The 24,006-nt window shown below is 42.5% G+C and overlaps 1 protein-coding gene and 1 long non-coding RNA gene across 8 annotated transcripts in view; one reads left to right on the forward strand and one right to left on the reverse strand.

Annotated features, from left to right (window-relative positions):
- Window positions 1-24,006, forward strand: part of ARMC9 (armadillo repeat containing 9) — a 156,270-nt gene that overhangs the window by 81,785 nt on the left and 50,479 nt on the right. For all 7 annotated transcript variants that reach the window (XM_032355144.1, XM_032355146.1, XM_032355145.1 and 4 more), the window contains exon 19: window positions 1,469-1,524. In XM_032355144.1, the coding sequence (XP_032211035.1) occupies window positions 1,469-1,524 (56 nt within the window). The remainder of the gene's footprint in view (window positions 1-1,468; window positions 1,525-24,006) is intronic.
- Window positions 1,132-17,615, reverse strand: LOC116597430. Its single transcript, XR_004288596.1, has 3 exons — window positions 17,231-17,615; window positions 12,824-12,953; window positions 1,132-2,851 (listed from the first exon to the last, which is right to left on the reverse strand). It is a non-coding gene; the product is annotated as an uncharacterized LOC116597430 (long non-coding RNA).

Consider the following 24,006-nt stretch of genomic DNA (forward strand, 5'->3'; position numbering starts at 1 on the left):
GTCTAGTACTATCTACCATAGTACCATCTAGTACTACCATCTACCACAATACTGTCTACTACTACTGTCTACCACAGTGCTTTTAGTACTATCTACCACAGTACTGTCCGCTACTACTGTCTACCACAGTACTGTCTAGTACCATCTAGTACTACTATTATAGTGCTGTCTGGTAACACTGTCTACCACAGTGCCATCTAGTACTGCTGTCTACCACAGTGCTGTCTAGTACTATCTACTGTAGTACCATCTAGTCCTATAGTCTACCACAGTACTAATACTACTCTCAACCACAGTACTGTCTACTATACTGTCTACCACAGTGCTGTCTACTACTACTATTTACCACAGTGCTGTCTCCTACTACTATCTACTATAATACTATCTAATATTGCTGTCTACCACAGTGCTGTCTAGTATTATCTATCATAGTATCATCTAGTACTACCATCTACCACAGTACTGTGATATCTAGTACTATCTACCACAGTAGATAGTAGTACTACCATCTACCACAATACTGTCTACTACTACTGTCTACCACAGTGCTGTGTGGTACTACTGTCTACCACAGTTCTGTCTAGTACTACTATCTACAGTACTGTCTAGTACTACACTAGTACAGTGCTATCTAGAGAAAATGCTGAGTGTGTTCAGCAGAGAGAAAGAAGTAACTGCTCATTGAGGGATCAGAGAAGTCTTCATGGAGGAGAAGGTAACCAAATGTCTATGTAATACCCGCTGTGTACGTGGCCCTAGGCCAGGTGGTATAGTCCCTGGGCCAGGTGGTGTGTAGTTATAAAATTCCCCCACCCACCCTGGAAAGTAGGTGGCCTGATACCTATTTCACTGATGAAGAAACAGAGGCTTATTCTTTCTCTGATTCCAGTGTGCTGTTATCCCCTTTAAAAACTCTTCTACAGCCTATAGTGAATCATGGGAGCCTTTGGGAATCCTGCCTGCCATGGCTACTCTCCTGGCCTCGGTGGACAAATCATGGATTTAGAAATAGACTCAAGTCGAATCCCAACTCTGTTACTTGTGGGAATGTGACCATAAACAAATCCCTTATCCCCTCTAGGCCTGTCTTTGCTGTTTGCTATAGAATGGGGATTAGAGTCAACAAAATCCTTGTAAGGAGTAAATAAACAACACAAGGCACAGTATCCAGCATGGTGCCTAGCAGTACTTGTTGACTTTCTTTCTTCTAAATTCTTCTCAGATTTGTATGCTAGCTTTTAACCTTTCTCATGCCACTGCCCATGCGTACTGGTACAAAGGGGGAGAGAGATTTAAGTTGCCTGGGATGATCTGAGTCTGTGGCTGTGTGGGCACAGCCCACACAGGAACCTGCCTGATTGTTCTGGTACCTCCTCATTCTCTTCTCTGTAGCAGCTGAAAGGGTTCTCGCGGCCAAGCTCCCTGCTGTGTTTGCAGTTATTCATTCGTTTATTTTTTCTTTATTTAGAAGAGCTACTGGATGGTGTTCTTGAGTCTGACGATGATGAAGATGAAGATGATGAAGTAAGTAGGAGGCTCTTGACACCACATAAAAAACTTGGCCCAGACTACTGAGCTCTTCCTTGCCTTGAAGAGTTAGTCCAGAAAGGGAGATTTCAATCCCTGCAGCCTCATTTCTCGCAGTTCTGGGGGTTGGCTAGAACTCGGCTGGGTGTGTGTCTGCTGGTCTCACATAGGATGTCCTGGGGCTGCTTTCTGTGTCCAAGCTGGCCTCGCGTCCTCCATGGCCTCTCCACGTGGCCTCTCATCACTCAGCGGTCTCACCCACACTTCCTTCCCGGTTGGTGGCAAAGCTTCAGATCCTCTCCAGGCTCAGCGGTGTCAGAGCATCACTCCTTCCAGGTCCTGCTCAGGGCACATCCCTGGGGGATGGCAGTTAGACCCCCCCACCAAGGCAAGGGTTTGAGGTGGGAGCACTCACAGGTGACTGCCCCTTGGGTGGGCTCGCTGCAGCCAGCACATAGACGCCGTGCTCCACAGCACTCGGGTGTCATGGGAAGTTCATAGACAACAGTTCTTCAGCGTGAATCTTGTGCCTCGAAGGGGCGTGAGCCTCCACTGGTCTTCCCCGTGGTTGGGAGTGCTGGGTGCAGAGGCTCCCTGTGAGAACCTCTAGGGTCAAAGGTTTGGTTCACTGGACTCCTTTAATTGCATTGTTTTCATATGGGTTTCCACAACTGTGACAAATCTGCTTGCCTGGTGTTTTAAAGTGCAAAGTTTCAGAACCAACGTGGGCGAGTCTCGTGAAGTAGTGTAGAAAATGGGGACTCCTGCACTATAGACGGGTTTCCCAGCTGACAAGCTTTTTCCTTGTTTTTCCTTCAGACCTTGAAAAAACATGCACATGGCCCTCTCCAGTTCTCTGTAGGAGTGATTGGCTTGCAGTCCTTCAATTAGTCCTGAAGTGAATGTGTGGAGGCTAGGTTTCTCCTCGGAGCTGTGGTCTCTCGGTCCCAAAGGTGTACAAAAGCCAGACTTTGTTCATCGGTGGCACCAGCTGGGGAAGAGAGTTCAGTTAGGAGCCCTCCACCAAAGTGGACAGCGGCCTGAAGGTCTGCCAGGGACAGTCCCTCACACAGGCAGCTTCCTGCCTGCCACTTTTTTCCTGACCTATAGGTGGCAGCAGCTGGTGCTCATGCTCAGTACACCTTTGTCCGGCAAGTGCAGCTCTGGACCTTGGCAGGGGGCTCCTGGCCAGCACCTTCTCTGGACACCCTTTCCACTCCTTACTTTGGGAAGGGAGGCCCAGAGAGGGGAGGGGACCAGCCTCAGGTCACACAAAGTCGTTGGCAGTAAAACTTGGTTGAGGACGGGGATTGGCAGGCTTTTTCTGCAAAGAGAAAAGTAGTTAATACTTTAGGCTTTGTAGGCTGCTGGGGTCTCTGTTCCAACCACTCAGCTCAGCAGTTGTAACACAGAGTAGCCATCAGCAATACACAAATGGACGAATGCGGCTGTGTTCCCAGAAAATTTTATTTATGGACACTAAAATTTGAATTCCAGTTGATTCTTACGCTTCGCTAAACATTTGTTTTCAAATGTTTAAAGACATAAAAATTACCCTCAGTTTGCTGGCCTTTCAAAAGCAGGCATAAAGGAGGGCACGTGATATAATGAGCACTGGGAGTCATGCAACTGATGAATCAGTCACTGACCTCTATTCTGAAACTAGTACTACACTGTATGTTAATTAAGAATTTAAATAAAATAAAATTAGAAAAAAACCCAAAAGCATCTTGGCCCGTGGGCCATTGTTTGCCAGCTGCCAGAGGGAGCCCAGCTCCCCAACTCAGTCTTCTCAGGGCTGCAATAAGACCCCTGGTTTGTGTCTGGCTCTTCAGTACTGTTTTAAATTATATTTTGAGTTACTGTCTTAATTATTTAATTCCAGTGAGTTTTTGTCGTTATGTCCAAAAGTTCCCCTCAAGATCTACTTTTCCTCCTCTTATGTTACCTCCTTGGGGTTTTGTGTTTGCTTTGGATTTTTTGTTTGTCTTGTTGCTGTTAACCCCTTTGTATTGTGAAGAAAAATTCATTTGATTCAACTATTCTGTTAATGATGGGAATTCAACTTTGGGAAATATCCCTGTGGAAACAATTATAGTCTACTAAAAATGAAGGAATATAGAGATCTTTTATTTACTTACTTACTTATTTATTTGTTTATTTTAATATTTTATTTTTAAGTAATCTCTACACCCAGCGTGGGACTCGAACTCACAACACTGAGATCAAGAGTTGCATGTTCCACTGACTAAGTCCGCCAGTGCTCCTATAGAGATCTTTTAATTGTCTGGACTTTTGGCTATCCTGTGCAGACTTTTATTTTAAGAAGCTAGTGTTTGAAAGTATTTGTTGTGATAACTAGAATTTTCAGAAGATTATAGGAGGAGTGTAGTTGGGAGATTGTAAGGAAAGGATCCAGCATTTGGGGCAGAACTTGACGCTTTGTGCTGAACTCTGGTCCACAGGTGCTGGACTTTGCCTCCCCTGTGACCCTGACAGCCCCACTGCAGAGCATTAGCAAGGGCACACTGGGGAAAGCTGAGCTGTCTGTGTTTCACTCAGCCTTCATCAAGGGTCGGTGTGACTTTTTAAATTGGAAAGAGAAAGGAAAGTGAAAGATGCCCAGACTTAGACTAAAGGAAACTTCCAGAGCTCATTGGAGCAAGTCGCACTGTCGCTGTCTACTGTCACTATAGCGTGGCCACCACCTCCCAAACAAAATTATTTTCAAAGCCTCTGATCATATGTCATTTTGCTTAGCCATGTAAAATATTTTTTAATTTAATATTTAAACCCAAAACACAGATAAAGAGCCAGTGTTTTCAGAGAGCTGCTCAATGCTTCTCAAAATAAAATGTCTCTACTGGGGTGTGGCCAGAAGCCACATGGAGTTATGCTCATTTTGCCGTCTGTTGAGTTAACATTTGTGACTTGTGACTTGTGACTTGTGACTGCGGCCCTGGGTCCTGCCCCCCTAGAAACTCAAGAGAACCCCCATATGCAAAATCCAATTTTTCTCTTTTATTTCTAAAAATATAATGACTTGTCCTGATGTGCTGACGCTTAGTGAATTCTGCTCTACATACATTTATATGCCAAAATAAAAAAGTGTAGAGTTAGAAACGTTTTTCCAACTTCAAGATTGTCTAGGGTATAATGTCACATAGGAAAAGGAAATCACAAAGTGAGGTGAGCACTATAATTCAGTTTCAGAAAAAAGACCCATAAATACACACCCTGATGAATGATGTGTGTGCCTCTGTATATGCGTAGCAGAAGGGCATGGAAAGTTACGAGCCCTCTTTGTTGACCCTGGCAACTACCTTGGTGGGGGGGGGGTAGGAGGAGGAAATGGAGGCGGGGGTGGCGGCGAGGCCTGGGTCAGCCAGAGAGAGCTGCCTGTGAAGTGAGAAGTGAGAGGCTGCATTTAGTGGGCAGAGGGCGGCTGCTGAGCCCTTGTGAAGACCCATGGGGCAAAAGCCAAACTGAGTAGTTGGGGAGCAGGTGGGAAGTGGGAGAAGGGAGCCGGTGAGTACGTGCAGCTCTTCCCACAAATCCAGTTGTAAGCAAGACAGAGAGTGGGGTAGCGGCTAAGCAGGGCAGTTTTGTTCTGCTCTCTTCTAATCTGGGAGAGACCCAAGCAGGCTGAAATGCTGCTGAGAAGGATCCAGCTGGGAGTGGAGAGAGGCAGGAAGACAGACAAAGGGTGGCATCAGAAGGACAGGGGTTTTCATTATTTTCACAATTGCTTCTTGTGCTCTCATGGCCCGCAAGCCCCCAGACCCATTTAAACCTCCAGAGAAACAAAACCATCCTTAGATAAGCTTGGACGATACAGACAGAAGAATAGGCAGGTGACCATGACAGTGTAAGGGTTTGAACACATCTCACCATTAGACAATAATACAGTTTATTTTAGTATTAAGTGTATGTCATGTGTTCCCCAAGAGCTGCCAGTAAATCACAGGGCTCAGAAACTGTGTTTCTACCACAAACGGCTTGTTTCCTTACGACAGTTTAGGGTGAGGTGTCCAGCTTATAAGTGGAAAAGAAAGGCTTTCCTGTGCTGTTTGAGAAGACGGATTTTAAGACAAATATTCTCCCCTCTTAACAAAACAGGTGTACGTGCCAGGTGAGATCAGCCACCTGGTAAAGAGAGATTTACTCGCTGGTTGCCACGTAAGTGACAATCAAATACTCAGCAATTTCCTTCTCTGGAGATTTCTCAAACATAAGAGTCATTCGTTTATTTAGTCAACAAATATTTGAGCGCTTTGAAATAACATTATTCTAGGAAGTAATGGGGAGGGGATACAAAAGAAATCTAAAAGAATATAGGTGGCTTATAATACCTCCAAGAGTTTAAAATTTGGTTAAGCGAGACCATCGCTGGTGTGGTACGCGTGCTCACTTGTCTGCTCACAACAAGCCTGCGAGAGCTACTCTTCTTGGTCCCATTTCACAGATGGAGAAACAGAGGAAATCTATTAGCAAGGGCACCCCGGGGTTCGCACTGCTAATAAGTAAGCAAAGGAACTTGGAGTCAAACCCAGCTGGGCTAACTCGCCAGTCCACGCCATTAACCACTGCCTGGTTTTGTCTCTCATGAGACAGATGTGAATACAGAGAAACAGTTAACAAATGATAGAAAACGAGTATATGATTATCAGTTCCCGGATGTGATAGAAACGGGAAGTACGTACAATTCCAAGTACTGCGAGAGTCCTGGAACATGACTGTCTCAACAGGCCTTCCCAAGCCTAGGATGAAAGGGGAGAGGACTGGTTGGATGAAGAGGAGGGTGCAGTCAGGAAAGCAGGAGAGGCGTCTTCCAGGGAGGAGAGCATCAGCTTACCCTTTACTGCTCCTATAACCCACAACAGTGTGTGTATGTGCTTTCTTATTTTCCTTGTAAGATACATACACACATAGGGATGCCTGGGTGGCTCAGTTGGTTAAGTGTCTGCCTTGGGCTCAGGTCATGACCTCAAGGTCCTGGGATCGAGCCCCGCATTGGGCTTCTTGCTCAGAGAGGAGTCTGCTCGCCCTGCTTGTGCTTTCTCTCTGTCAAATAAATAAGTAAAATCTTAAAAGTATATATATATATACACAGTATACATGTAGGTGCAAATGTCCATGTATGTTTTCATCAGTACTGGTTTTACAAAATGAGATAGCATAGATACAGATGCAAACACACACATACAGAGTGTTGCCTTTTTTTTATGATTCTTTTAAATGCCATACATAGATGTACAGTTTTCTAGACTTTTGCTTTGTCAGACAGTCCTGCGTCAATACAAAGATGGTATCTTTGTACTTATGTGCTTATGTACCCAGTGCTTTTATTTATATGGGCTTTTGTTGCTGGGTTGCAGTGTATTTGTGTTTTCAATCATAATAGATTTTTCCAGATTGTTCTTCAAAAAGGCTGTAACAGTTCAGATTTCAATAAGAGTGGGGGAGGAGACTTTTCCCTCCATTTCCAACCAGTCGTGGGTGAAATCACTCTATTTTTGCTATTCTCTCAGTGAAAAAGTGCTGTCTCGTTATCTTAATTTGCATCTCTACTGCATAGTATGAGTGTCTTTTATGTTCATTTTATTGGGTATTTGGATTGGCCATGCTGTAATTTCCTATTCATGGCCTTTCCCCATTTTTAAAATCGGGTTTGGCTTTCCATGTCACTTTCTGTGAATTCCCTGTTCACTACAGGTACAGGTCCTTTTTCACCGTCATTGCCCAAAACTGGAAGACGCATCTTTTACTCATTGCCGTATTTTTATTTATATCTTTTGCTAAAACTCTTTTGAATTTTTAAAAAGCTAAATAAATTAACTTCTTTTACAGTTTCTGGGTCTCTGTCCTGATTAAGGTTTCCCTGAACCTTAAATGTTATGTGTAGTCTCCTAGATTTTTTCCTAAGACTTTATTTTTTCATTTAAATTTTAATTATTAAATATGTATTTTTATTTATTTTGGTTTGGTTTTTTAAAGATGTTATTTAGGGACGCCTGGGTGGCTCAGTTGGTTGGACGACTGCCTTCGGCTCAGGTCATGATCCTGGAGTCCTGGGATCGAGTCCCGCATCAGGCTCCCAGCTCCATGGGGAGTCTGCTTCTCTCTCTGACCTTCTCCTCGTTAATGCTCTCTCTCACTGTCTCTCTCTCAAGTAAATAAATAAAATCTTTAAAAAAATAAATAAATAAAAGATGTTATTTAGATAGAGAGAGAGAGAGAATGAGAGAGTGCAGGAGCGGAGGGAGGGGCAGAGGAAGAGGGAAAGGGAGAAGGAATCTCCAGCAGACTCCCCACTGAAAAGGGAGTGGGACAGTGCAGAGCTCAGTCCCACAATTCTGAGATCATGCATGACCTGAGGCAAATTCAAGGGTCAGACGCTTAACCACCCAAGCCACCCAGGTGCCCTGACTGTTTCTTAAGTAAACTGAATATATCTCCAATATGGAAGTCAAACTCATAACACTGAGATCAAGAGTCTCGTGCTCCTCTGACTGAGCCAGCCAGCCACCCCAATTTTTAAATATTTTATACATAGAAAAATGTATATAATATTTATGTGAGGCTTGAAGTAACTTCTGAAATTTTAGGTTTCAGAACATTTTTACATGGTTAAAAATTACTGAAGGGACACCTCAATAGCACAAGCAAGGGGAGTGGCAGGCAGAGGGAGAAGGTGAAGCAGGGTCCCTGCTGAGTAAGAGGCCCAATGTGGGACTTGATCCCAGGACCCTGGGATCACGGCCTGAGCTGAAGGCAGATGCTTAAGGAACTCAGCAACCCAGGTGCCCCCAAATAAGATTTTTTTTTTTTAGATTTTTCTTTATTTGAGAGAACGCAAGCAGAGCAAGCAAGAGAGAACATGGAGGGGAGGAGCAGAGGGAGAGGCAGAAGCAGACTCCCCACTGAACAGGGAGCCTGATGCCAGGCTCCATCCCAGAACCCTGGGACCATGACCTGAGCTGAAGGCAGCCCTTAACTGACTGAGCCACCCGGGAGCCCCAGATATTTTTATAAAAAATATTACTTTCCCGGGGCACCTGGGTGGCTCAGTGGGTTAAAGCCTCTGCTTTCAGCTCAGGTCATGGTCTCAGGGTCCTGGGATCGAGCCCTATGTTGGGCTCTCTGCTCGGCAGGGAACCTGCTTCTTCCTCTCTCTCTGCCTGCCTCTCTGCCTACTTGTGATCTTTGTCTGTCAAATAAATAAATAAAATCTTTAAAAAATATATTACTTTCCCTAAAAAATGTATTAAGAAGAGTATAGCATTGTATTTTATTTTTGCAAATCTCTTTAATGTCTGGATTAGAAAATGGCTGGATTCTCAAATCCTCTTCTGGATTCCGTCTGTTGAAATATGTTATAGTTGAAAGGGATAGAGTATTTTTAGTAGCCTTTTTGCATAGACATTTTTTTCTTTGATACTACTTCAAAATTGGACAGGTGATAGTTTGTTAAAGGTTAGTTGCAACATAAAGTCAAACACCAATACCAACAAATCTTTTTTATTTTTTTTAAAATCTGTTAGTCTCTTTTGCATTTTGTTAATCTTATTTTCTGATTGTTCATTACTAGTGTATAGAAATACAATTGATTTTTATCTGTGACCTAAAACCTTACTGAACTCTTTTATTACCTTCAAGAAGCTTTGTTTTCTTTTGTTTCATGATGGGTTCCTTAGGATTTTCTGCACACAATACCATGTCATCTGTGAATACAGATGATTTTATTTCTTCCTTTCCAGTCTAGATGTCTTTTATATTCTTTTTTTGCCTAAATTGCCCAGGCTACAACTTCTAGTACAGTGTTGAATACAAGTGGTTAGAGGGGACACCTTTGTCATTTTCCTGATCTTAGGGGGAAAGATTTCTGTCTTTTACTGTCCAGTGGGATATTAGTTGTGAATTCTTCACAGAGGCTCATTCTCAGGCTGAGACACTGCCCTTCTTTTCAGAGTTCGTCAAGTGTTGGGTTTTGCCAAATCTTTTTCCACGTTAAGATGATCGTGTGAGGTTTTTTTTCTTTCTTTCTGTTAACACAGTGAATGACATTGATTGTTTTCATATTTTAAACCACTCAAGTTTCTGAGAAAAATCCTGCTTTATCTTGATTGATAATCCATCCCTTTTATATGTTGCTGTATTTGGTTTGCTAGTATTTTGTTGAGGATTTTTGTATGTATATTCATAATAAATATTGGGCTACAGTTTGACTTCTCTTATGATGTCTTTAGTTTTTAATATTCACTTGAAATATAGATGACATACAATATCATACTTGTTTAAGGTATACAACATAGTGATCAACAATTATATACACCTCTTGCTCTAGTTTTATATCAGGATAATACTGGCCTCATAATGTGAGTTGGAACATGTTCCTTCTATTTTGGGGAAGAGTTTGTGAAGGGCTAGTATTAATTCTTCTTTAAACAAATGTTAAGGCTTCACCAGTACAGCCTTCTGGACCTGGATTTTTCTTTGTGGGAAGTTTTTTTTATTACTGATTTGATCTCTTCACTTGTTATAGGTCTGTCTATCCAGATTTTTTTTTTTTTACTTCTTCTTGAATCACTTTCTATAATTTGTGTCTTTCTAGGAATTTGTTCACTCTGTCCAAGACATCTGATTTGTTGATTTGTGTACAGCTGTTCATAGTATTGCCTTCTGAACATTTATCTTTCTGTGAGGTCAGAAATGTCCCACCTTTCATTCCTGATTTTAGTAATTTGAGTCTTCTCTCTTTTTCTTGGTCAGCACTGTGGACTGAATAGCGTCCTCTCATATTCTCGTACGGAAGCCCTGGCCCCCAGTTTGGCTGTATTTGAAGACAGGGTCTCTAAGGAAGTAATTTGGGTTTAAGGAAGTCATAGCTGATCAGATAGGATTAGTTCCCTTATGGCAAGAGGCATTATAGAACACTTTCACCACTGTGTGAGGACACAGGGAAGGTGGCTCTGTGCAAGTCAGGAAGAAAGCTCTGCTCTCACCAGGGAGCAAAACAGCCCACACTCTGATCTTGAACTTCCCAGGCTCCAAAACTATGAGAAATACACTGCCGTTGGTTAAGCCATTCAATCTATGGTATTTTGTTATGGCAGCCCGAGCTGACTAAGACTGTCAGTCTAGCTAAAGGTTTGTCAATTTTGTTGGTCTTTCCAAGAACCAACTTTTTTTTTTAATTTTTTATTTTTTATAAACATATAATATATTTTTAACCCCCAGGGTACAGGTATGTGAATCGCCAGGTTTATACACTTCACAGCACTCACCATAGCACATACCCTCCCCAATGTCCATTATCCCACCCCCCTTCTCCCAACACCCCTCTCCCCAGCAACCCTCAGTTTGTTTTGTGAGATTAAGAGTCACTTATGGTTTGTCTCCCTCCCAATCCCATCTTGTTTCATTTATTCTTCTCCTACCTCCTTAACCCCCCATGTTGCATCTCCACTTCTTCATATCAGGGAGATCATATGATAGTTGCCTTTCTCTGCTTGACTTATTTTGCTAAGCATGATACACTCTAGTTCCATCCACGTCATCGCAAATGGCAAGATTTCATTTCTTTTGATGGCTGCATAGTATTCCATTGTATATATATATATCACATCTTCTTTATCCATTCATCTGTTGATGGACATCTAGGTTCTTTCCGTAGTTTGGCTATGGTGGACATTGCTGCTATAAACATTTGGGTGCACGTGCTCCTTTGGATCACTACGTTTATATCTTTAGAGTAAATACCCAATAGTGCAATTGCTGGGTCATAGGGTAGTTCTATTTTCAACATTTTGAGGAACCTCCATGCTGTTTTCCAGAGTGGTTGCACCAGCTTGCATTCCCATCAACAGTACAGGAGGCCAAGAACCAACTTTTTATTTTGTTGATTTTCTTTGTTGTTTTTCTGTTCTCTGTTGTACTTATCTGTGCCCTAATCTTTATTATTTCCTTCCTTCTGCTTTTCTTTTTCTGGTTCCTTAAGGTGTAAAGTTAGGTTATAGACTTGAAAGCCTTTTTTTTTCTAATGTAGGCATTAAATACAGACATTAAATATATACCGCTCTAGTGGGGAGGATGTGATAGGTTTGCACCATTGGTGGGAATGCACACTGGTGCAGCCACTGTGGAGAACAGTACGGAGGGTCTTCAGAAAGTTAAAACTAGAATTACCGTAGGATCCAATAATTGCACTTCTGGGTATTTACCCAAAGACACAAAAACACTAGTTTGAAGGGATACATGTACTCTTATGTTTACTGCAGCATTATTTACAACAGCCAAAGTATGGAAGCAGCCCACATGTCCATCAAGTGATGAATGGATACAGAAGATGTGGTGTGTATATACATATATGTGTATACACACACACATATAATGAAATATTATCCAGCCACATAAAAGAATGAAGTCTTGCCATTTACAAAGACATGGATGGAGATAGAGAGTATTATGCTAAGTGAAAGAAGTCAGTCAAAGAAAGACAAATACCTTCTGATTTCACTCATATGTGGAATTTAAGGAACAAAACAAATGAGCAAAGAGGAAAAAAGAGAGAGAGGCAAACCAAGAAACAGACTCTTAACTAGAGAGAACAGAGGTGATGGGGATTAAGGAACACACTTGTGATGAGCACCGGGTTATATATGGAATAGTTCAGTCACTATATTGTACACCTGAAACTAAAGTTACACCATATGTTAACTAACTGGAATTTAAAGAAAACAGAAAAAAAGGGAGAGAGAGAGAATGACACCTGACAGGTGCATCCCAGCTTACCTAACATGGAATGTGTGTCACCAGTGCTATAAATCTCCATCAGCGCTATAAATTTCCCTCCGAGTACTGATTTTGCTGCGTCCCCTAGGTTTTGGAAAGTTGTGTTTTCATTTTCATTTATCTCAAAATATTTTCTACTTTTCCTTGTGATTTCTTCTTCGGCCCATTGGCTATATATAAGTGTGTTCTCAACAAGCCCCTGAGGACGAGGCTGTTGAGAACTGAACAAGATCTCAGATCAAATAAAGACAAGCCCGGTGGGGCGCCTGGGTGGCTCAGTGGGTTAAGCCGCTGCCTTCGGCTCAGGTCATGATCTCAGGGTCCTGGGATCGAGCCCCACATCGGGTTCTCTGCTCCGCGGGGAGCCTGCTTCCTCCTCTCTCTCTCTCTGCCTGCCTCTCTGCCTACTTGTGATCTCTGTGTATCAAATGAATAAATAAAATCTTTAAAAAAAAAAAAAAAAAAAAGACAAGCCCGGTGAGAGGGGTTTCCAGGAGCTTACCAGATAGGTTAAATAATGATAGTTCTCTTAGAATGGGGCTTCTGGGGAACTCAAAGCCCATCTGCTCCCTCCAGGAACTGCTTGGCTGCTGCTTTTCACTTTGATTGCAAGACTAGTGGTTTTCAAGGAGCTGGAGAGAGAGAGGTAAAGGGGAAGTTTAAATGTGACAGCATTTGCTGTTTGTCCTGACAATTAGTTGTTGGGTTTTTTGTTTGTTTGTTTGTTTCTTGAAGAAGCACCCCTCAAATTGTCACAGACCATTGGTTAATTTCCAGAATTCTGAAAAATTTGATTTGGACAATCTTCACCAGGGTTTTCCTCACTTTTGTAATGGAATGGATTTTCAAAAGTTCTCACTTCACAATTCCTGCTGACATCCTATTTGACTTTGAATAGCTCTTTTACCCAGGCATGATTTTGTATTTTCATACATTAATCATTTGAGAAATGAAGGTTTTTTGGTTTTTGCATTCCTTCCAAATGTTGCTATATTTCATTATAAACCATCCAAATATTTCATTAGTTAATATTGCCACTGATCTCATTAGAAAAGTCTTTAGTTACTGAGAAGCTATTAAACTCACAGTGGCAGGAACAAATTTTTTTTTAATTTTGTTTTTGAACTCTTGAGAGTTCAAATTTTATTATTGGTAACAAATACTATCAGTTGTGACAAGCTCATCTCATTCAGTTTTGAGAAAATGTCTGCTAAACACCCAAGTCTGAAAACCCATAGTTTGTCTATCATTCTCTCAAGTAAAAATACTGTTCCTTGAAAAAATTGCCTAGATAGGCTTGCAACTCAGATAATCTTACAAATCTTTTTCAAGATAACCATCATGTACATCCCATTTTGTTACAGAGATGTTAAAAAGAGACAAGAGTTGAGATTTAATCAAATTCCTGCTGCTTCATCAGGGACTTTTTTTTTTTTTTCTGACAGAGCACATGCATGTATGAGCTGGAAGGCGGGGCAGAGAGAGAGAGAGAGAGAGACTCTTAAGCAGGCTCCACACTCAGCACAGAGCCCAACTTGGTGCTTGATCCCACAACCCTGAGATCATGGCCTAAGCCAGAATCAAGGGTCGGGCCCTCAACCTGCCTGAGCCAGGCAGGCCTCATCAAAGACATTCTTAAATGAAACTCTATCTACCATCTTTCTGTCATTGATCTGTCTACCACTTTTCTGTCTCTCCATCCATCTATCAATCTATCCATCTGTCTACCTATAGTCGCAGTGGAGAAGACAGTGACTGCTACTTGGGTTTGGTAGCACTGCCTGATTGACACTCAGGCCCCAGTGGTTTTACCCTCTGTTGTGTCTGTACCATCAGTATAAATGTCAGCACAGTTGTTCCAGGATAAACCACAAAAGTCAATACCTTAAATATTTTATCTAGCAACTCTTGTTGCTTGTTGCCAAGCAACAACAACAATAAAACTTTATGCAAACAATCTTTGATGACTAGTTGCTGTTGATACTGGATAAAGACAAACCAAATAGCAAGTCCAGGCATACTTCTGCGGATGAGATATTTAACTCAGCATTCAGGTTTGCGCTTAATCTGTGCTTCAACAAGCTACTGTTTCATTGCAAAGTAGCATGTTGTAATTTCTTTTGTTAACCTTCTTTTCAGCAGACATTCAGCAGTGTAAACTCTATGAGGCTATTGTATATGTTTCTTCAGCCAAGACAATAATTGCCTGTCAGGATTCTTCAGTGGCTCTGTTTTTATTAATAATTTGGGTGGGGGGATAATTTTAGATTGGCAGAAAAAAATACAGAGTTCCCATATACTCATCACACAGCTTCAGTGGCTTTTTAATTTCTAGTTTGAAAGAAAGTTAAAACAAGTTTTTAGGTTTTGACTTTTAAAGAACTTATCGCATCTATGTTTAAATTTATCAGATCCTGCTTCTTTCAACTCACAATGGTTGTTCTCAAAATTATACCTCAGCTTAATTGGCATTATAATGTTATCCATAAAGATTTTATTCCATAGGACACAATAAGGCAACTTGTTGATATCTATAAAACTGAGGGAAAGATAGCTTCCATGTAATTCCATTTATTTGCTCAGCTTCTTTGGAAAACATCCCTTCCTTCCATGAGCAGAGAACTTCCTGATAAATCATCTTCATTTTTCTCAGCATCTTTTCATATAAATGATACAGCTTTGGTTTGAGAAATGGGGTCCTCTGATCTTCCTTTTTAAGCCAATGATCTATCCTTACAAATACAAGAAAAAATACCCTAAACAATGTTCTCATTTATCTAGGATAAATGATTCTTAAATTTTAAAATAACAGAGGTTTTTTTTGTTTGTTTTTAAATATTTCATTTATTTGAAAGACAGGGAGAATGAATGCATGTATGCACACAAGTGGGAGCAAGGGGGAGGGGCAGAGGGAGAGGAAGAAGCAGACTCCCCGCTGAGCAGGGAGCCCAGTGTGGGCCTCAGTCCCAAGACCCTGGGATCATGACCTGAGCCAAAGGCAGACACTCAACTGAATGAGCCACCCAGTTGCCCCTAAAATAACAGTTTTAGAGAAGACCTTAAAAATTAAAAAAGCTCCTGAAAAATTACAAAAATAGTATTCCAAAATAAAACAATAAGTGTACTCATAGTCTGTTTCCACAGAGGAGCAAGGAAAGATTTGATTCCAAAATAATAATATATTGAGAATAATATATTGAGTGATAATGAAATTATATCAGTTATAGTAGATGTAACCAAGATAGCTAGTAAAAGCACAAGAGAAGAACAGAAGACACTTATTTATATCCTAAACCTTAGAAGTTGCTAGAAAATATAATACTCAAACATACATTATATTAGTTATCAGAGTGATACATATCATGTAGCCTCTAGAAAACTTCACTGTATCATAAGAGAATGAGAGTTAAAAAGGCAAGTATTATTGCTATTGAAATAATTATATATTATTTTTATATCTTATAAATTATAGTGTATAAGTATATTGTAGTTGTGAACATGGCTTAGACTTCATACACTCTCTGAGGTCTTAAGGCCTCCAAAGTTTCCCCAGACCACACTCTGAGAACCACTGGTTTACAGTTTTATACAATCTTTATGAGTTTAAGTATTACAGTTTACTCTTGACTTTATAAAATGGATACAAGGGTTTTTCATCTCTTGCTAAGGGCTGGAATTCGTTTTGTTTTGTTTTACTCTGTCTTATCAAATCAATTCTTCTTTCCCCACGCATTCCTTATGGCCCAGTGACACATGCACCCTCTTTCCTAAGGAAATGAAGCTGGTCAGGTGCAGGAAGGAGATGGCTAGTGGGCGGGTCTGTGGTTGACCTCCCAACCCAGGTGGCTGCAGTCAACTCAGACCCAGTGGCCATCTCATGTTGTTGACTGCGACACAGGAGGGCTAGCTAGACTTTTTCTTTTTTCAAAATCATATTTCCTACAACATTAATGCAGAAAACTGGGTCTTATTCCTTTAAAATAAAAGTTCATATAATTTTCAACATAGAACTCAATATAACACTCTTTTTAGATGCATTTTACCAAATCAAGGCCCTGGGTAGAAACATTAGCATCCAAAGAAAGGTGGCAGGCAGTAGAACAGATCCAGTAGCTTTTATAACATCCGTGTATGTTATGATCACTAAGAATAATTAAATTCAAATCACTTTTCACAGTTTCTGGAATATTCTAAGCCCTTGGTGAATGTTAGCTTTCATTATTATTGGCATGATGATTATGGTCATCTTCATTCGTATCTCCTCCAGCATCAGCTCCAGGCCCACCAGGCCTTGCTGTGAAGAACCACATATACTGTTTCTGCACCCAGTGTCCCATCTCTGGCCCTTGTGGCTGTGTGGATGCCATAGAGAAGCCCTAGATAAGGATATAGCCTCAGGTGTTTTAAAATATAGTGTGTTAATAGAAAATTTAACATTCAATAAGGCTAACAGATCAGAAGACAGGTGTCTTTGAAAAGATAGCTTGTAATGTCCACAAGAGCCAAACTATGCAAAGAGCCCAGATGCCCATCGACAGCTAAATGGCTAAAGAAGGTGTGGTATATATATATATAACTCAGCCATTCAAAAAAAACGAAATCTTGCTATTTGCAATGATGTGGATGGAACTAGAGGGTATTATGCTTAGCGAAATAAGTCAGAGAAAGATAGTTATCATATGATCTCACTCAAATGTGGAATTTACAATACAAAACAGAGGAGCATAGGGGAACGGAGGGAAAAATAAAACAAGAGGAAATCAGAGGGGGAGACAAACCAAAGAGACCTTAATCATAGGAAACAAACTGCGGGTTGCTGGAGGGGAGGGGGGTGAGGGATGGGGTAACTGGGTGATGGACATTAAGGAGGACATGTGATGTAGTGAGCAAAAAATAGCTTTTTACTCACAGTTCCCACAAGTCAAGGGCAGCTACATCCTGGGGGACTACACAGGGAACATCAGGGTCAGTCGGAAGGCAGAGGGAGGGAAGGGAAGTGGGGCCCAGAGCATTTACTGTGGTTTCTTACTGTGGTTTCTGCAGGAAGGATGAGTGAAGTAGGCAAGCAGGTTTAGGATCTGCCAGTTTGAGTAGTTTCCCTGAGCTCTACGGCCTGGGGGCTGTCCCTTGTTGTCTGGCACCTGGGCCTAGGGTGATGGGGGCAGGTGGGTAATCGTCCTGAGTGTGAGAGCCCGAGGCAGGAGGTGGTTGGGCTGTGGCATGGGCTGTGGATTGGCTGGCTTGCCTTTGAAAGGTGTGTTTGCTAGCGAGTTGCTCACGGTCTGTAGGAATTGGCTAGGCCTGGGAGAGGCAGTCCTCTGAGGGCCAGCAAGGCCCCAGATGTCAGAGCATCAGATAGAGAAAACAGGAGATGTAGTTAATGCACAAGGCTTCCACAGTCTGGGTCTGCTGAACTTCTAGTCCCCTCTCCCTCTTCTCCCTGAAATGGACTCTCCAAGCACGGAGAAGCTCTGGGGACATTACATGGTCTCAAAGCTCCCCACCCCCCGATTTCCCACTTCCAGCACCCCCGCCATTGCAGCCACTCGGGGTTCCAGGCCTGGTACAGTTACCGCATCTGATTATACGATTCACCCTGATTCCCTTGTTATTCACCCTAACTGATAAAGGCTAGAGTCTTCCAAAAAGAACTTTTATTTAAAAACCAGAAGAAGAAACTTAGCAAATAAGAGAGGTATCAGTTAGGGTCCAAAGCTCCACTACAGAGTGGTGGTCATCAGGCGGAGGAATGGTGTGAGCCCTGAGCCCAGGCCTCAACCAGCCCAGGATGGTTCACTTTGGCCTTGGCTGTGCAAAGCAGGAGAGCGGCACATGGCAGCCGGGCTGCGGGAAATGGAGAACCACTGAATTGTCCCAGGCCCGGGAAGGGTACGAACAGTGCTGTGCCCCCAAGAAGATTCATCTGGCCTTGGTGTTCAAGGGAACTACAGATCCAGAAGGCTCAAAATTACTCAGCAGGCAGTATCTTTTGAGGGATTACCATGTGCCAGCCGGGACCAAGTGCTTTACAAGCTTTTTTCCATTTATTCATCATACCTCTGCCATCAGGAAGGTTCTGTTATCAGCCCTATGTGTACTGGATGAGAAAACCCAAGCTTAGAGAGGCCCAGGAACTTGCTCAAGGTTGCAGGCATAGTTGCTGGTCGGGCTGAGGCTTGAACCCAAACTGGTAGGACAGCCAGGGCCCTGACCCCCTTTCTGCTGTGCGCTTCAGTGAGGACAGGCCAGTGGCAGGGAGGTGCTCTGCGGGCAGCTCCTGTGGGCCAAACCCACCTGAGTGTGCCCTACCTCGGTGTATCACAAGGAGCTGAAGGCTGGGGTAACTTGTGGAGGATGGTAATGCCTTTAGCAGAATTGAGGCACACAGGCTTAAGGGGGCATATCCTGTGCAGGGTGAAACTTGGTTTTATTTATTTATTTTTTTAAAGATTTTATTTATTTGACAGACACAGATCACAAGTAGGCAGAGAGGCAGGCAGAGAGAGAGGAAGGGAAGCAGGCTCCTTGCCAAGCAAAGAGCCCAATGCGGGGCTTGATCCCAGGACCCTGGGATCATGACCTGAGCCAAAGGCAGAGGCTTTAACCCACTGAGCCACCCAGGCGCCCCTGAAACTTGGTTTTAAATGGAGCAGTACATACCACGATCTATCTACAACAGAAAGTGATGGGGTCTAGAACTAGTCCATTTCTACACAGGTGTCCCTCGGGTGGCATTGCGTTCCGCAGACAAAGGCATACTGTCGAGTGCCTGGGCCATGACCTCCTTTCTCTTCTGTCACCTTCCTGTACAACCTGCAAGATGGCAGACCCACCAGAAACTGCACCCTTCCAGAGAGCCTCCAGCAAGCTGATCTCCATGAACCACCTCTGCTGGGTTGCCCACAGTGGTCAGCTTGCTGGGCCTGGTGCAGATGTGCTTTCTATTCCCCGTTACCTAATTAGCAGAGAAGTGTGTCTGTCTATGTGGGTATTACTGGCAGAGCCTTTCCTTTATTGAACCAAGTCAAGAAAGAAACCAGTGTTTCCCCATGAAGCCTTTTGCTTTTTTCTGGTTCTAAATTCATTCATTTCTCTAACACGGCTCCTGTGCGCTCAGACCTTGGCTGGGATGAACCACCCGACAGGCTGACTCATGGCTCCTGCCCTCATTTCCACTCTGGTTTCTATGGAAATAGACACCAGAAGGCCCAAAACAAGGTGAGGGCTTGGAGACATCTCATGATTCTGGGGCTTTCATAAACCCTATTTGTCCAACATCTGTTGCCATGGAAACGGATGCAGAGAGGGTCAACCAGGGCTCTACCACAGACTTTTTTTAATCTCTTATCTAATTTTTTTTTTTTTTTTTTTTTTACAAATAATGAAACAGTGCATGGCTTTTTGCTATTATCACAGAGTTTTGGAATAATAGTATGTTACCTATAATGAGACATGTAGATTTCTAATCTTGACCTATTGGATAAATCCTTATGCTAAATACGCTCCTCATTATTTCATTTTATAATTTTTATTCAAGAAATAAACTTGCTTTACTTACCCCGTGAAATCACTATCACTCGGCATTCAAGAAACACTTAGCGTGTTGGGTCTGGGAGTGTGACCGGAAGACAAAATAGTGCCTGACCTTCCGTGACTTCCAGCTTCACAGTTCAAGGCCTCTGTGCCCCAGGTAGTAACTGAGACCCGCACCTGCATTCCTGGGGCTTGGTTGCAAGGGCTCAGGGTTGGTTTGGCTCCAGGTAAGCCAGATTCTGTCTAAATTCTCTGTATACATATGTTCTATAAAAGATTGAATACAGCTGCTCTGTAAAACATAGAAGTAGAGTCAATCTTCTGTGCACCACGCTCAATTGTGTAGAATGACAAGAGTAAGGAACCAACAGTAAGCAGTTGCTGGGCCTGGTGTATTAACGATCTGCTGCTGAAAGCAGTCGAATGGCTGTCAGTCAAATCTTTAAAGGGAAAAGCCAAGCAAACTCACCTGAAATAGAAAAAAACAGAAGCAAAGTGAAAGTCACTGTTGCTCTGTGGGAGCCACACTACAGAGAATTAGTTACAAATTCATTTAGTGACCAACTGTATGCTGCTGGGTGTTTTTTAAAAGATTTTGTTTTTTAAGTAATCTCTGCACCCAATATGGGGCTCGAACTCACAACCCTGAGATCAAGAGTCGCCCGCTCCACTGACTGAGCCAGCCAGGCACCCCTGTGTGCTACTTTTTGAAATTTATTTTGATATTATCTTTCATGATTAATTCACCTTTTTTTTCTAACTCACCTTTTGTCATTGCTGTTTATCCATACTGCCTTTTATTCTCTAGTAGTGACCTTACAAGTGCCACCATGGCAGGGACAGTGTCAGCCTGGCTCAGGGCGCCCCCACCACCTAGCATGATCCGTGGCACATGTAGGTGGCGGGACAGGGACCCACTGAGGGAGTAAGTGCTCTCAGCGGACAGTTGTGCAGGTGCTCACAGTCTCACTGCAGAGAATCCTCCAGAGGAATGTAATCAGACAGAGGCCCCTGCTCCAGGCCCAGGAGAATTTTCATAAAGTGCACATGCCTGTTTGAACCCGCCAGCTCGTTAGAACCCCCATTCCAGCTGCCCCACTCAGTTTCCGGCTCTGTTGTTGAAATATATCTAAATGGAATTATCCAGTATGATATCCTCTAAGTCTGGCTCATTTGCTCAATGTTAGATTTGGGGGCACACTAGGTAGGCTTTGCTAACTGATACAAGGCATCCCAAACCTTAGTGGCCTAAAAAAGCCACAGTCATGATCCGGTGTTGGCTAGCCAGATGCTAAGCTGATTTCACCCGGCCTCACTCCCAAGGCTGTGTCTGGCTGGAGGTCAGCTGGGCACAAGGGCCAGGGTGGTTTCACGGTCTGGCAGTTGGTGCTGGCAGAAGAGCCTGTCCTCCTCCTCCTCTGTGTGGCCACCCCTCTGGTGAGCTCCCTGGGCCTCTTCACAGCATGGTGTCACCGAACTCCCAGAGGCTGATGGCAGATGCCGCCAGGCCTCATGAGGCCTTGGAACCATTGGGCCTCACTTCTGCCACAGCCTACTGGTCAGAGTCGCGGCCAGCCGCACCTCAAGGGGTTAGGAATGAACATTCCACCCCCGCAGGGGAGGGTTTGCAGAGCACCCTGCAAACTGGAGTGCTTGCTGGAGTGGAGAGTTGCTGTGTTGGAACAATCCACCCCAGTGAGATTCATCTCCCAACAAACCATTTTAAGATAGCCTTTGTACACTAAAACAAAATAACCTTTTGTGGTTTCACAAGACAGACAAACAAAAAGGGCAATAACCAAGAAGTTCTTTCCAAGTGAAGTCAAGAGTTTTTAGCTGTCTAAATGGACATTTTATTACCATCTAAACCTTACCAACATGGGAAAATCCAACCGCCCATGACAGTCTGAATCTCACACTTTTCCACTTTTCCACTTTTCCTGGGGTTCACATTCAGTTGTAATTTCAGAAACTTCATTTTTTTTCTAATAATCAGAGAGCAGGGGTTTAAGGGGTAGGTGAGTATCTTGTGTGTAGCCTGAGCTGAGTGCCTGGCCCACACCGTCTGTGGTCAGTGAGCGTAACTCTTCTGTTTTCTCTTGCGTCCTCCAAGTTGATCAAGCTTTGGGAACTTCCCAGAAGCAGACTCGGCAGGAATTCATCTACTTAACAAATGTTTGTCGAGCACCTACTATATGTCTGGGTCTATTCTGCATCCTTACTGATTTTTCTGTCCATTTCTCCTACCAGTTATGAAACCAGAAATATAGAAGTCTCTGATTATAATAGTGGATTTACCTGTTTTTCCTTTCAATTCTGTCAGTTTGGGGTCATCTAATTTAGAGTTCTCTTGTTTTAAGCCTCTATATTTGTAACTATTAGGTCGTCCCATAGCGTTGACCCCTTTGTTATTAAATAACCTCTTTGTCTTAGTGTTCCTTCACTGTTTGTCTGTCTGATATTCATATAGCCAGTTCCCTTATACACACTGTTGACCTGGTATATTGCTTTTTCCATTCTTCTACCTGCAACCTATTTGTGTCTTTAAATTTAAAGTGGTTTCTTGGAGTGCTTGGGTGGCTCAGTCGTTAAGCATCTGCCTTCAGCTCAGCTCATGATCCCAGGGTGCTGGGATCGAGTCCCACATTGGGCTCCTTGCTCAGAGGGAAGCCTGTCTCTCCTTTTTCCTCTGCCTGCTGCTCCTCTTGCTTGTGCTTGCTCTCTCTGGAAAATAAACAAATAAAGTCTTAAAAAAAAAATTAAATTGCTTTCTCATAAGTCATGGGGATAAAAGTACAGCATAGGGAACATAGTCAATAATGCTATAATATAGTTATCATGGTAGGCACTTTATAATGTATATAATTGTTGAATCACTGAGTTGCATACCTGAAACTAATTTGATATTTTATGTGAACTGTACTTCAATTTAAAAACATTTGTTTAGGGGCACCTGGCTGGCTCAGTCAGTGGAGCATGCAGTTCTTAATCTCTAGGCCAAGAGTTCAAACCCCACATTAGGTATAAGAGATTACTTAAATAAACTTTAAAAATTTTTTCTTACTAATAAAGTGCTTCTCTGAGACAGGAGATTGACTCTGCTTTTTCATCCAGTCTAACAATCTCTGCTTTTGACTAGATTGTTTATTTAATGCTGAACAGTTTTATTGAGGTATAATTTACATAACATAAAATTCATCTTTTCTCGATGATTTTTAATACATGTACAGGGCTGTACTACTAGTTCCACAATTCAGCCATAGAACATTTCCATCATCCCCATAGGTGGAATTTTTATCTACCTGTCCCCTCCCCACAAGCAATTAATCAGTCTGCTTCCTGTCTATATAGATTTGCCTTTACTGGACCTTTCTTTTCTTCCCTCCTTGCTTCCCTTCCCTTTCCCTTTCCTTTCCCTTTCCATCCACCCCTCCCTTCCTTTCTTGCTTTTCTTTTTCTCTTTCTTTCTTTCTTTCTTTCTTTCTTTCTTTGTTTGTTTCTTTCTGTCTTTCTGTCTTTCTTCATTTTCTTTTTTCTTTTTCTTTGTTTCTTCCTTCCTTCCTTCCTTTCTCTCTCTTTCTTTCTTTTTTCCTTCTTTCATTTTTTCCTTCTCCTCTTTCTTTCTTTCAGAAAAAAAGGAGAGGAGAATGAATCTCAAGGAGGCTCACACCCAGCACAGAGCCAAGGCTCGATTTCACAACCCTGAGACCATGATGTGAGCCTAAATCAAGAGTAAGACACTAAACCAACTGAGCCATCTGGGCACCCCTGGACATTTCTAATAGTATGCAGTCTTTTGCATCTGGTAGCTTTCATTTAGTATGGTTTTGAGGGTTATCCCTATTTAGAATGCAGCAGTAGTTCATTCCTTTCTGTGGGTAACTAGTATTGCGCTGCACAGATATACCCCTTTGCATGGATCTGTTAGCTGGTTGATAGACATTTGCATTGTTTCCACTTTTTTCACCCTTATAAAAGTGCTGTGAACATTTGTGTACAAGTCCTTGTGTAGTGTTACATTTTCACTTCTCTTGGGTAGTTACTCAAGGGTGGAATTCCTGGGTCATTTGACACATTTATGTTTACCTGTTGATGGAATGGAACAGACTGTTCTTCCAAAATGGCCACGCCCGTTGTTACAGTCCCACCCGT

The sequence above is a fragment of the Mustela erminea genome, chromosome 8, assembly GCF_009829155.1.
Source record: "Mustela erminea isolate mMusErm1 chromosome 8, mMusErm1.Pri, whole genome shotgun sequence".
Classification (NCBI taxonomy): domain Eukaryota; kingdom Metazoa; phylum Chordata; class Mammalia; order Carnivora; family Mustelidae; genus Mustela; species Mustela erminea.